Genomic DNA, 14,362 nt, shown 5'->3' with positions numbered 1-14,362 from the left:
TTTCTGCAGAACACTTGTGATTGAGCATGCATAACTGCAGGGGTAGTAACTGAAAGAACGGGTTGCTAAGAGCAAAATGATGCAAGGCAAATTAAGCTTTGGCACAGAAGTCTACTTTAAATAACAAAGGCAGCCCCCTGTTCATGGAGAAGAAGAGAAGTAACTGGAAATGTTTGCTTAAATCTTTTAAAATCTCCCTCTCTGTGTCATAACAATCGGGGGCAGGAATGGCTTTCGTGTAAATTTGCATCAATATTTCTTCTACAAAAGGGATTTTTTCCTGTGGGCACTGACTTTGACCGTTACCAACCAAGCTTAGCTAGTTTTGTAACCATTGTGTGTTTTTTGTTTTTCTTGTTTCTCACACTTTCAGACGTGCATTTCCAAAAACAAAAAAAGTAAAACCAGCCCCAAGTTAGAGAAACTATTTTGAAATCTAAATATGGAGAACAATCTCTCCAGCTCTCGGCTGAGATGGACTGAGTTTGTGTCCGTTAGAGCTTCCTGCAGCCAAAATGTTCAAATCCAGCCTGTAATTAGGAAACAGGCGGCGCTACAGGCCAGGCCAGAGAATATGAATTATTAGCCAGATTCTCTTCCCTTCCCTCGTTCAAAAGGGGAAGGAGGAGATGGTGATTGGGAGCGCACACACACACACACACACGCACACACACAAGCTTCGTTTCCCAGTGTCCCAAATTGAGAGGTATATTTGCACAAGAGGCAGGCAGTTTGGAAGCATGTGAAAAAGGTTCTGTGTTGACGTGGCTGATCTGGCGTTTCTGCCAAGAGGGACAGGAGCCCCCAGCCGGAGGAGGAAGCTGTGTGGAGGGGAGCGTGTTTCATTCAAGGTCATTGTGTGGTTCCATTGTTTCCCTCCCCTTCTATTTCCAGCCTTCCAAGGCACGCGGAGCTTTCTTGTGGTTGCCACAGTCACCTCAATTATATTCAGAGACAATAATTTTCCTGATTCCAACTCAGCCTGAATAAGATTTGAATTTGGGCCCTGCAGGTGAAAATGAAGCAAGGTGATCACACTGCATTGCTTCCACATCCCCTGCAAAGTTTGAGATCTGTGTGGATGCACGGCCTTCTGTGGAAAGGAATGACACCGTGACACTTCCACTTCCTCCCCCAAACTGCTTATAGTTCCCAGGCTCTGCCTTCTTCCATTTGTCTGTATCAAAGACCAAATTGAAACTCCATTTCAAGCTGAGGGTGGCGACCCAACGCTCTGGAATTGTCTGTGCATTCTCTATTTGGAGCAGCAAGCTGCGCTTCCAACTATTTTCTGTTGAGGCGGTTGTTAATTTTGATTTGCATGTTTAAACTTCCCCGCTGAACCTGCCTGCTTTGTGGATGCTGCCATCCATATATCCAGCAGCTGTTCCTGGTTTCAGCGATGGGTTGGGCTCTGTGTGTGTGTGTGTGTCCTGCTTGCCTCGAGTGAAAAGTTTGCATTTCAGATTATCCCGGAGGGAGTCACGGGGTTTGACTTACCCGTCTGGGGCTCTTGCAGGCAACCCATTCATGTATATCAGATATTCTATAGCAGGAGGAGTAAGCAGTTTCCACGGACTAGGCTGGGGAGCTGCCTGCTCTTGGCTTGTCATCAACGCTATCCCCTCTGCTGCAGAATAACTCCATGGCTTGGGACAGCGTCTTCATTTAATATCTTGGCATGTTCCCATCTCTGGAGACAAACTGCTGAATGTGATAAGTCAGGGCGAATTCCCCTTTTTTCTCCACGGAGAGCCCTGGAAGCTTCCAGTTGCTCACTAGGCCTGCAGCAAAACTTGGTCCTTTACTGCTGACCCCTTGGACATGACATTGTTTCAAAGGAGCTGCTGCTGCTGCTGCGGCTAAGTGTTTAGCTGGCTGGAAGGCTTAAACCCGCCCTCCCTCTGATTCCTTATTTGCTTTGGGAGCAGAGAAATCTCTCTTCTTGCTTTTGATCAGGAGCAGCGCTGCAACTCAGCCACAGGCCTTTGCTCATAGGACCTCCTGGCTTCAGCCCCCAGCAGAGTCTGAAATTGTGCCTGAATCCCAGGGGAGTCCTCCAGTCCTTGCTGACCTTGAAGGACTAGAGAGACCACAGGCCTTGTGGGTTTCACCCTCTTCCTCCAGAGCAGTTTTTCTCAACTAAGCAACTTGGAAGGTATGTGGTGGACTTCAACTCCCAGAATTCCCCAGCCAGCCATTTTGGCTGGAGAATTTGGGGTGGGGGGTTAATCGATCAGAATAGATCTGAAAGGGACCTTGGAGGTCTTCTAGTCGAACCCCCTGCTCAAATAGGAGACCCTATACCATTTCCAGGGATGAAGCACCCACAACTTCTGACGGCACGCTTTTCCACTGGCCTCACAGTTAGGAAGTTTCTCCTTAATTCCAGGTTGCTGCTCTCCTTGATTAGTTTCCATCCATGGTTTCTGGTGCTTTGGAAAATAAATGGACCCCCCTCCTCTGTGTGGCAGCCTCTCAAATACTGGAAGGCTGCCTTCATGTCCCCGCTTCTTTTCTCTAGACCAGCCAAACCCAAATCCTGCAACCGTTGTTCTTTTTCCAAAGTCTCTACATCTTTTTTGTAATGTGACTAAAATGGGATGTAGTATTCCAGGTGTGGAATACATATCTTAACAAAATATAACAGTCAGAAGGGATCCAACCCCTTGCCTAAGCAGGAGTCCCTATAGCATTCGGGACATAATGTCTGTCCGATCTTGACTTAAAAGCTTCCCGTGATGGTATGGCTACAATTTTGAAATGCAACCCATTCCGCTGATTTATTCTTCCCATTGTCAGGAAAGTTCTTAGTTTTAATTTGGATCTCGCTTTGATAAGTTTCCATCCATTATTTCTTGTTTTTCCCTCAGGTGTTTTGGAAAACAGGTTGACCTCCACTTCTCTGTGACAGCCCCACAAATATTGGAAGACTGCTATCATGTCACCCCTAGTCCTTCTTTTCATAAGACTAGACATACCCAATTCCTGCAACCCTCTTTATATGTTTTAGCCACCAATCGCCTAATTGTCTCTGTTGTTCTTTCCTGCACTCTTTTCCAGAATCTCAACATCTCTTTTGTATTTCAGTCACCAAAATTGGATGCAGTGTTCTATGTGTTCTATACTGCTATATTCGGGCAGTATACAGCAGTACGAAGGATTGTACGAAGGATCGTGTGATCTTGGTACTTTTCCTCTGTTTATGCAGCCTAGGACTGCATTGCCTTTTCTGGCAGCTGCAGCACGCTGCTGGCTCATATTTAAGTGGTTATCTACTAGTGGTTGTCCCTGGATTCCCCTCATAGTTGTTGAGCCAGGCACCACCTATTCTATATCTTTGGTTTTTCTTACCCAAGTGTAAGACCTTGCTTTTCTCAACACTAAATTACATTTTGTTGGATGGGGCTCAGTGTGCAAGTCTGCCCAGATCCTTCTGGATTTTGAGTCTCTTCTAGAATGTTCACTATTCCTACTAGCTTGATGTCATCTACAAATTTGATGAGTTTCCCTATTCCTTCGTCTGAATAGTTTATGAAGATGTTGAAGAGTATTGAGCCTCAAGGCAGAACCTTGGGGTACCTCACTGCATACATACTGTGGGGTACCCCACAGCTTGGTGTAGTTCCATTGAGAACTGCATGTTGAGTGTGGTTGGTCAGCTCAGTTACAAATCTATCTGATAGAGGATGCTGTCTGTCACACATTTTTCTATCTTACCAACAAGTGGGTTGTGGTTAAATTCCTTAATGAAGCCCACTAATTTAGTCCCTTTGTCAAAAAATGCAATAAGATTAGCATGATCTGTTTTTGACAAACCCATGTTGGCTTCTAGTAAAAGTCTATGGAGATTGTCAGTCACCAGATCATGGTTGTCCCAAAGGTGCTTTTCAAAAGGCAACTGGACAACTTCCCTGGTTTTTCTTTTCCTTGAAGATGTTTCTCTTCTCAGATGAGAAAAAGCTGCTTGGACGAGAAGAGAAACAACTTCAAGGAAAAAACAAAGACAATCCGTTGCCTTTTGAAAAGCACTTTGGGGTCTTCTAATACCTTTTGACTTGTATTCCCAGTCTGTCTGCTACCGTTCTGCTTCTGGAAGCCTGGGCTGTTTTGTTTCCTTTTGCGTGAACCAGAGGCAAAGAATGAATTGTTCCTGCTGCCCGGTTCCTTCCGTACCGTCGTCTGCCATCGATGGACCAATCGTTTCCTTGACTTCTCTCTTGTCTTTTACAATGTTGAAAGAACCCTTTTTTTCATTATTTTTGATACTTTCAACATTTTGACATCTTAAAAGTTGTTTAATGTTGAGAAAGACTGTTCAGGAGGGTCCCGAGCTCCTCCAAGGGCTGTGGGGCTTGCCCTGCCTCGCCATCTGGCACCCCGACTTCTTCTTCCCAGCCTTGCAAGAGAGGAGGCCGCTGATTGGGGGGGTGGGGGGTCGTTTGCTGAGCAGGTTTATCTCTCAGGAGCAAAGTGCCGTCCAGGGACCAGCCCAGGGGGGGTCGCTCAGCTTTTTATTGGTTCATTTTGCTAAATTTAGAGTGTGCTCAGACCATTCTGTGCAGCTTACCCTTTAAATTGAAAAATACCACGCAAAACAGTGTTTTAAAACATAAAATTGTAAAACCATAAAAAAAAAATCATTTTAGCTAAGGGCAACCCTGGAGTCCAGACTTTCATGCAGCTATGCCAGTTGTGCTGGCGTGTGTTTTTGTAATCACCTTGACCGGCCACGTAGTTTTGTAGGGCAGAACGTAGGAGCCTGCTAATGTCTTTCAGGAGCTTTCAGTGAATGACATCGTCCTTCACCCAAGCAATGGCTCCACAGATGCAGGATTTAAATCGGTGGGGGAGATGTCTGTGGTGGGGGAGGAGAGACAGAAGTCAGGAAGGTGATGCAAATACAGGCTACGTGTGAGACGGAGCACAAGCACCTTATCAGTTAACAATTATGACACATTAAAAACCCTTTGTGTCCCCTGAGACCTTCAGAGATGGCCCAGAACCTCTTGATGGGTAAGAAGTGCAGATACCCCGCCCCCAATAATGCCGTCAAAATCTTGTTTTTCCGAAACGATTGCTCTGCCACGAAGCGTCACAGAATTGCTGATATCGCTCTCTCCTTGTTTTGAGATGTCATTGTAAGACCTGTGGGTGGATAAAGTCTTGAAAATGCTGGGCGACCGATGGGCTGTTTGTTGCGTCACTTGCAGTGTGGCTCAGAGGGCTGCCTTGTTCCTGAGGTCAAAGGACCCCAGAGTCGGCTTGGCCAGCCTATGCTTCTCCTGACGGTGCCCCACGCCAGAGAAGGGCAAAAGCTTCCGGTTCAAAGGACGAATATTGGAGTGGAGCTGTGACTCCACCTGCATTTCCAGAGTACAAAGGAGATGGCCAGGCTGGGGGGGTGGGGGGTGGTTGGGGCGGCAGGGAAGGCAGCTTTATGTAGCTATTTCTTTCGGGTGCTTTTAGGCTGCTCCAGTCAAAAAAAACAACCCCAAACAGCCTGAAAACACAGAGTGCAGGAAGAGCGCTCCTTTGGAGGGATGGCCATCCACGCAGAGGAGAAAAGGTCGTCCAGAGCCTAAAAGCAGCCAAGTCTCAAAGACGCAGCAGCCAAAACAATCCGTCAGGCGAGCTCATTGACTTGCAAGATGCATCTCAATCGTATCATTTTTGCTGCTCTTTTTTTTTAATGTTAGTGTCACAAAATAACTTTTAAGGTCAGTGGGAGATTTTGGCTCTGGATGCAAGAGTGAGGTGGGAGCGATTGGAGGGAGGGACATAACCTGGGCGAAGCTTGGGTGGCAGCCGAAAACGTTGTGTTGATACTGGAGGATCCGGCCAGGAAAGGAAACGGCAGTGTTTGGGCTCCATTGTTTAGCGTCCGAGGGCAAACAAAGGCAGGCCAGCCACTGCCATTTGACCGTTCAGGTTTCATGGGTAGGAGAGGCCTATGACAGGCCTTTGCAGGCGGGCAGGCAGCGGGGAACGGCTCTGGGCAGAGATTGATCCTCAGAGGGGCTGGAGTGGCTCCCGCCTGCTCCCACCTGGCCTCTGCTGCTTGGGCTGAGGTTGGGGAGGGGCTCCTGGAGTTGAGAGGGCAAGCTCGGCCACCAGTGGCCTGGGTGCTTTTGAGGAAGGGCGTATGATCGATACCTTGTACGTGGCCCAGAGTCCTTTGGGATTTGGGCAGGTAATGCACCTGATGCACAAACAAGCAAAACAGTCCCTCTGATTGACAACCCCGGGTGTCTTTGCCCCTTTTGCCCAGCAACCTTCTCCTGCTTCCTCTGCCATCTGGGCAAAAGACTCCGCAGATGATCAGCAGCTCCTCTGGGTCCCTTCTTCTCGGAGAACGTGCTGGTTTGGCCCAAAGGTCCTCTGTGGCTGCTGCTGGCTTTGGGGAGAAACCCCACCCGCTTCCTGTGGCTTGTGGAGCAGCCTTCCCCTTCCTGGGGGTTCAACTTCCCCCTGCTAGCTATGATAATAGGATAGAATATATGTCAGATTTTTTGCTGATTCCTCCCAGGCGCTGCCTTTGGGGCAGAAATGTGATAACATCTGCAGTACCTTCCATTCAAAGGGTTTGGTTTCACTTTCCCCTGGCTGGCCTCGCCTCGCCTCGCCTCCTGGGAAAAGGGTGGCTCTTGCTGAGGGGAAAAACTAGAGAACGATTAGCCTGACCTCAGTCCCTGAGAAAATCCCGGAAAAGAGAATCAAGCAGCAGATTTGTGAACACCTAGAAATGAATCAAGTAATAACCTATAAGCCAGCATTGTTAGAAACAGATCGTGCAAGACAAATTTTATTGCCTTCTTTGAGAAAGTGACTAAATTAGTGGATCGGTGTAATACACTTGCACTTAACATAACCCTACATCTTGATAAGATACAACAATGTGGGATAGACAGCATGGCACCAGACGGATTCGCAGTTGGCTCAGTGGAACCACTTCTACATAGAGGGAAGCGTGCAGTGGGGCATCCCAGGGTTACGTCTTGGGCTCCTCAGCATCTTTACAAATAATTTAGGCAAGGGAGGGGAACTCATCCAATTCTCAGTTTGACACCAAACCAGAGGGAAATTACCAACACTTTAGAAGATAGACTTCTTATTCAGAAGCACCTTGACAGACTTGAACATTGTTGGTCCCTGTCCAACAAGATGTAGTTCACTGTTGCAAGTAAGATGCTGCACGTAGCCAGGAAAAACCAATTGCACAGCTATAGGAAAGGCCGTCCCTGGATCAGCAATAGTAACCATGATTGAGATATAGATGCCCTATTGAATAACCACTTAAGTTTGAGCCAGCTGCCCCAAATGCCAATATAGTTCTAGGATGCATCAACAAAGGGTCAGCATCAACATGGTGGTAGCATTGCTTTACACTAGTAAGACCGCATTTGGAATATTGGGGTTCTAGTTCTGGTCATAAAATTACAAAAAAGATGCTGGGATTCTAGAAAGAGTGAGAAGAGCAGTAAAGAGGTTAAATTGTACAATGAACAGTTGAAGGAACTAGGTATGCCTTGTCTAACAAAGAAACGGATGAGGGGTGATACGATAACAGTCTTTCCAATATTTGGGAGGCTGCCACAAAGAGGAGGAGGAATCAGTCTGTTTTCCAAAGAAGGCAAGACAAGAAGCAACAGGTGGAAGCTTATCAAGGAGAGAACCAACTTAGAATCAAATTTCATAACAGTGAGAACAATTAACCAGTGAAACTGCTTTTGCCTTCAGACGCTGTGGGTGCTTCACCACTGGAGGCTTTTAAAAAGAGACTAGACAGCCCCTTGTCTGGAATGGACCCCTGCTTAAGCAACAGGTTAAACTAGATGATCTCCAAGATCCCTTCCAACTCTGTTATGCTGTGTTCCATGTCTTCACACAAGTGAGCCATTGCTCTGTTTTGACATCCCACCTGTGATCTGTCAGGCGTTTGTGAAGAGGATTGGCAGCAGGAGATGGCTGTGGCTTCTGAGAGAGCCAGGATTGTGGAGCTGAACCCTTGAGAGCCTTTCTTCCCAAATTGTTTGGCTTTTTCTCATCTGTGAAGAACTTTGCAGAAGTACTCAATAATGTATCTTTAGCTTTTGACCAAGTGATACGTCTATAACATCTGGAAGTGTGGAAAGCAGGACGTGTGAAACTATGGTGAAGTGGGAGGGGGTGGGTGTTGCTGGATCTCTAGAGAGGTGGAGGGATAGTATCATAATATGTAGCATAATAAAGTAATACAGAACAGAGAATTGACCTATGCTTGGGCGGAGGGCGGGGGGGGGGGGAATGCTTGTGCAGGAAATCCAGTCTGTGCCCTGGACTTTCTGGGTGGGCTTTGGCATTGAGACTGTGACATCCATCCGAAAGGGGTAGAACTAGATTCCTGTTGATGTTATGTGACTGAGCTTTTTTTGGATTTCACTGCATTGAGTCCTTTCTCCATATGTGAAATATGTTCCACAAACACCTTTAAATTCCAACATCAAATCTCGTGTTAATTTCCCAAGTTTCCTTGATTAGTCAGTTGAGTCCTTTGATGCAGGATCTGTTAATGTTTGTTTGCAGCCTGCAGGTTAAAGCTTAAATGCTGGAGGGAGAAGATGTTGGCCAGCAGCTCCCACAGAGGCTTATTGGCTGCATGGTTTGATGGCAGAATGTTGGATTTAGACTCAGGAGACCTGGATTCAGAGCTACGAAGTCCACCTGAGACAGAATCTCCCCCATATTCTTTAAAAAAAAAACCCTCTCAGACTGTTCAAGGATGAAATTAGCAGCCAGGAAAAGTGTGTCCTATCCCGAGTCCTTAGTCAGATAAAGTTTTGGCAAAGCTTTATAATAGGACTCATTTGCCTTCTTCCCTCTCCCCACCTGCTCAGCAATTCCAGAAGGAACAAGTTGACCCCCTTCAATTAAAGCTGCAGCAAGTCAATGGGCTCGGACAAGGGCTTGTCCAGAGTGCGGGCAAGAACTGTGACGTCCAGGGCTTGGAGCATGACATGGAAGAGATCAGCACCCGATGGAACACCCTCAACAAAAAGGTAAGCGTTGCGCAGGCACCACGGTCTGGACTGACCTCCAAATGCTGCTGAGTTCCCTGGTGGAAAAGTTGGGAAATAGCCTGTGGATGGTCCCCTGGGATGGAGTGGAAGAGTTTGCAGCGCAGGACCTGCCCAGAGCCCTCGTCTCTGGCGCTCTCTGTGCTACGAACTCAGTGTTTGAGGGGCCCATTTGCCAACGGAAGAGGCCCTGACCATAAACGCTGACCGATCCTGAGCAGGAGCTGAGAACTGAGCCTCCGTTTCTCTGCTGAGAACCCACTGTCAGATCCACCACCAATTGTAGTTTTTTTCCCCCCTTGTTTCATTTTTACTTGATTTTTAATGTGCTTGTTCGCAATTCTAGTCAGCGACCATAATAACAATATCCGTTCCTTTCTCTGCTTGGCTGCATCCCTGTTCTAGCTACTGGTCATACTAGAAAACGGGGGTAGCAAACATGTCCACCCCCTGTGCCCCCTCCAGCCAACCCCCTGGGTGCAATTCTGACCTCTGTCTGGAAGAGGCCGTTTCAAAAACAGGAGCCTCCAATGTGTACAGTGGGGAAGTTGGGGGGGGGGGTGTTGCCAAGCAAGAAAGAGAAAGGAGGAGAGGGGTGACTTAACAAGGAAGATGTGAACCCAGGAGATCCTATTGACTGGGACGCCAAAGGGAAAGGCTCTCCGCCTCTCACGGGGGGCAGGAGGACGAAAGGAGCTTAACTTCTGCAACTGCTCTTGGCCGAAAGAGGCCCCGGCTAGCAGGGGCAGCTCCTCGAGCGATGGGTGTGCCTGCGCTGTCCCCACGCAGGTGGCCCAGAGGATTGCCCAGCTGCAGGAAGCCCTGCTCCACTGTGGGAAGTTCCAGGACGCCCTGGAGCCTCTGCTCAGCTGGCTGGCTGACACCGAGGAGCTCATCTCCAACCAGAAGCCCCCCTCGGCTGAATACAAAGTGGTGAAGGCTCAGATCCAGGAGCAGAAGGTGAGTAGAAATGGCGGGGGAGGGAGGAGGAGGAAGAGGGGGGGCCCCCAGATGGGAGCAGATCCAAAGCAAGGCAGCCACCGTGCTGGGGGGGGAACAGGAACCCGCCCTTGGCATCCGCATTGCTTGCAGCTGGGAGAGTTGGCAAAAGGGGAATTGGGTCAATAATGAGCAGGATTTTAAAAGATACAACATGTAAATCAATGAAGTGGGTGAGATAAAATACCGACCTAGCAAGGAGTTTCTATAATAAAAGTATAACATGAGCTACTATGAGTTGTGCAAGTGGGAGAAAGTGGTAAATGCTCCTTCTTCTCTGGACCTCCTGCAAAGTTGCTGCAGCGTCTCCTGGACGACCGGAAAGCCACTGTTGACATGATCCAAGCCGAAGGCGACAGAATCGCCCGGTCAGCTGAGCCAGCAGACAGGGAGAAAATCGTCGGCCAGCTGACAAGCCTGGGAAGCCACTGGGCTAGCCTTCTCAGCAAAGCCTCAGCCAGGTAAGCCAAGAGTGGAAACGCCAGACACCCGTCGGTTGTGCCTCGCTCTGCCATCACCCTGTGGCAGGGCACATGGATTTTATGTTTCTCTGCCTTTCCTTAACTCAAGACCTCTGCACTTGGGGCAAGGATGCCGTGAAACGGTTCTTTTAATCCTGAGGTTCATCAGAATTGCCGTGGATTTCTTGGCCAGTCTTCTTCCCACGCTGTGAAATGTTGCAGCTGCGTGTCGCAAGTGAGGCTGAAATCTGCTCTTTTAAAACAGTTTTTCTGGTTTACTTCAGTGAGACTGTGGATTTCGACCTGCGGGGACATCTTTCCTGCGGCTCAGATTTTGCCATCTTGCTTTGCTTCTACTTCCTTTGGCATGGAGGGCAGAATCTTTCCCCGGAATAGGATGCTATGTCAAACATAAAAAATGCTTCTTCCTTGTTAGGTGAAACCAGGGCACAGAGATTCACCTAGAAAGCAAAGCTAGGCAGAGAAGAGTGAAGGAAGCCCACTCCGTTTAGAGAACTCCCACCTTTCTTCTCTCCCTTCCTAGAAAGGGAGATATAAAGCTCCCAGTGCAGCTCTGGTGTGTAGAAGACCTGGAGGATCCACAAGATTTACCAAGGACCTCAGAGATCCACTCTGTGCAATAGCTGCAGAAAGGGCCCTTCAGCTGAGCCTGCCAACCGGGTCCCCTCCTTGCACGATTTAAGCCGTGTGCAGTATAAGTTTAGTTACATCTGTCTTTCCATTTAGTTCACTCAAAAGGCTGGACTTCTGCATAATATACCTGTGATCCTGCCACAAGCAGAAAGCAGGACACCAGACAAGTTGGTACTAAAACAGGAGACAGCTGTAAATTGTTGCTCCAGCCGAAAAGGACAATCTCTCTGCTTTACATTGTGTGCGAGAAGCTGCACCTTGATTTTGCTCTGAGTAGCTCTTGCATTTCTCAGCAGTCTCTGGCTTCTTCTTTAGCTTTTCTACAATGACCCTGTTTGTTCTTGGAAATACATGCTTGCATTTCCTTGCCGACATGCCAGCCAAGAGTCCTGATAGTATTGACCTATAAAGTAATGTTATGGGCTGATGGAGGCATAAAGGATAAAATCTTTCAGGAATTTGAAACCGCGATTGCTAAGAATCCTGCCCTGTGGCAGGTGCTGTGATGCGGCCATGAAGCATAAGGACAGGGTGTCTGAGCAACTCTGGAGCACTTTAAGGATGAAAATAATTGAGCACATCCTACTAAGACTTATACTGTAGTGAGCAGGAGGGTGCTGGCCTAGAAATTGTGTGTGTGTGTGTGTGTGTGTGAAAGAGAGAGAGAGTGAGTGAATGAGTGAGTGAATGAGTGAATGAATGCAGTCCTGCCTTGGGCATGAAAGCCAGGTGGGTGACTTTGGGACAGTTCTACGCAAAACGTAGTCACTGAACCGATAGTAACACCAGTTGAATCCCACCCCCGGGCAGCAGTGATGGGGGTTGTGGGCTTTTGCTGAAAGGCAAGGGAGAACAGAGCTTGATGGGGGTGGTTTCAAAGCCCGAACAAGCCCAGAGTGTGGCAGCAGGTGCTGTGTGATGCTTCCAGAGGTGGTGCTCAAGTATTGCACCAGCGCTTAGTGGTTTCTGGCTCAGTGTCATTTGCCACAGGAAGCCTTTTGGGGCTTCAGCCCAGGTGACCTGAGGACCAGCTCCAGCCGCATCGTCAACCTCACCTCCTTCCCGTTCCAATGGGATTCCTCTCTGCCAGTCTGCTTCTGCGCTGTTTCTGAATGGGGCCCAGGCATCCTCCGGAATAATTTGCTGCTCAGCCTGAAGCCGGCCCCTTCCTTGTGACAGTTCCGGAGAAGCTGAGAAATGCTTCTTTCTGCCAGGGATTTTAGAGATTTCGGGCAAGCTCTGCTCTCAACCATGTCCTCAAGCGAATCCGGCCTCCCTCCAAATATTCCCCATTCAGAAATCAAGCCCTTAAGGGCAAGGCAGGAGGGCTGCACGTGCTCTGCTGGTAGAAACCCACTGAGGAGAGCCAGGCAGGGCATCCCTGGCTGGAGGGGAGTTTTCAGCAAGCCCATCAGAAGCTGCCCTTCCCCATGATTTGCCAACCCTGAACCCAGAGCTGATCAATTTCACTGGTTAGAGAGTCTGTCACACCATGAATTTTTTTCACTCAATCCCCTCCCTCCTCCCCCAGGGCCCTCCACACGCAAAGGACTTTAAAATGTTGGCCAGTTATGTTGCCTCTGGGAGCTGGGGATTTGAATCCAGTCCCTCTGGAGGACGCTAGATTATGGATGACAGATTCCCGTTCACCTAATTGCTCTGTGTGTGCCCTTTGGGGTCATTTTTCCAACTCCGCGGCACCGATTTCTGGAGAGGCCAAGCAAACAGAGGTGGAACTTCATGTCACAGAACTATGTCAAGGTTACAACACTAGTAGTTTTATTTTCACGGAGGTAGAATTTGCTTCTTTCGTAGCTCCCTGCACTACTCCAGTTTGCAGTTACCCAACGCAGTGGACCCTTAATTTGAACGGCTTCTGTTAACCCAGGTTTCTTTGCAAGTCTTTGGAGTTTTCACCTCCCGGATAATTTTGCTGCCTTCCTCCAACTCTGCAGTTTCATAACTAACCGCTAACACTGATAATTCCTCACAGTGATCTACCCTCTTTCTGGGACAGTTTCCTCAGGAACCCCGTAGTTTGCTTCCCTCTAATATCAGTTCCCACACTCCATTTCCTGCTCTATAGCCACTTACTGCCCCTTGTCCTACAATTGTTATTATTTATTTATTTTGTCCCTTGGCTGTTCATGTCTATTCTCTTGGCCGGGTTGCACCACTGAAAGGACTCCAGAGGACAGAGCAGCAAAACGTGTTGCTCCGTGGCTGAACATAGATCTGGAAGGTGTGGCCCCTGGGTGTTTCCCTTCCTTTGGTGCCCACCAGAAAGCTTGTCTCGTGCCTTTTGTGTTTTAATTCTTTTAATTGAAAGGTTCAAAATAAGAAGCTATGACTTCCAAATCACCACAATTGCCCCTGAAAAGAATAGAGCTGGGAGGGGCCTTGGAGGTCTTCTAGTCCAGCCCTCTTCTCAAGCAGGAGACCCTGTGCCATTCCGGACAGGGGGCTGTCCAGTCTCTTCTTAGAAACCTCCCGTGATGGAGCCCCCACGAGGCTTCTGGAGGCAAGTGGTTCCCCTGGTTGATTGTCCTCCCTGTGAGGAAGTTTCTCCTTCATTCCAGGTTGCTCCTCTCTTGGATGAGTTTCCATCCGTTGTTTCTTGTCCTGCCCTCTGGGGCTTTGGAGAATGATTTGACCCCACCCTCTTCTTCTTTGTGGTAGCCCCTCAAACAGAGGAACACTGTTATCATGTGCCTCCCCCGCCCCCCCAGTCCTTCTTTTCTCTAGACCGGCCATACCCAAATCTTGCAGCCTTTTAGTCCTCAGGCCTTCAATCACCTGAGTTGCTCTTCTCTGCGCTTCTTCCAAGGTCTCAACATCTTTTATATAATGTGGTGACCAAAACCGGATGCCCTGTTCCAGGTGTGGCTTTACTAAGGATTTATGAAGTGGTACTTAATACTTCATGGGATTTTGGTTCTGTGTCTCTGTTTATACAACCAAGGATTGTATTGGCTCTTTTGGCTGCCACTTTAGTATCATCCGCAAATTTGATGATCTCCACTTTCATCTAAGTCACTTACGAAGATATTGTAGAGTCCTGGGCCTAAGATGGAACCTTGTAAAGGAGGAGGCCTGAACTGGAAGGCCACTCACCTGCTCAGCAAACAGACATTAGAGGCAGTGGGGGGGAACCTCTGCTCAGTGAGGGTTTTGTGGCTCAACATGCAGAAA

At 48.3% G+C, this 14,362-nt stretch overlaps 1 protein-coding gene across 1 annotated transcript in view; it reads left to right on the top strand.

Moving 5' to 3' along the window:
- The window catches only part of LOC113437698 (microtubule actin crosslinking factor 1), a 282,960-nt gene that overhangs the window by 228,358 nt on the left and 40,240 nt on the right, over window positions 1-14,362 (top strand). The window contains 3 exon segments of the mRNA XM_087939498.1: window positions 8,877-9,038; window positions 9,846-10,016; window positions 10,350-10,516. Of these exon segments, the coding sequence (XP_087795624.1) occupies window positions 8,877-9,038; window positions 9,846-10,016; window positions 10,350-10,516 (500 nt within the window).

The sequence above is a fragment of the Pseudonaja textilis genome, chromosome 10 (assembly GCF_049901715.1).
Source record: "Pseudonaja textilis isolate UNSWEBS1 chromosome 10, rPseTex1.2, whole genome shotgun sequence".
Taxonomy (NCBI): Eukaryota; Metazoa; Chordata; class Lepidosauria; order Squamata; family Elapidae; genus Pseudonaja; species Pseudonaja textilis.
The sequence above is the reverse complement of the archived record's forward strand: the minus strand, read 5'-3'. Positions and strand labels throughout refer to the sequence as shown.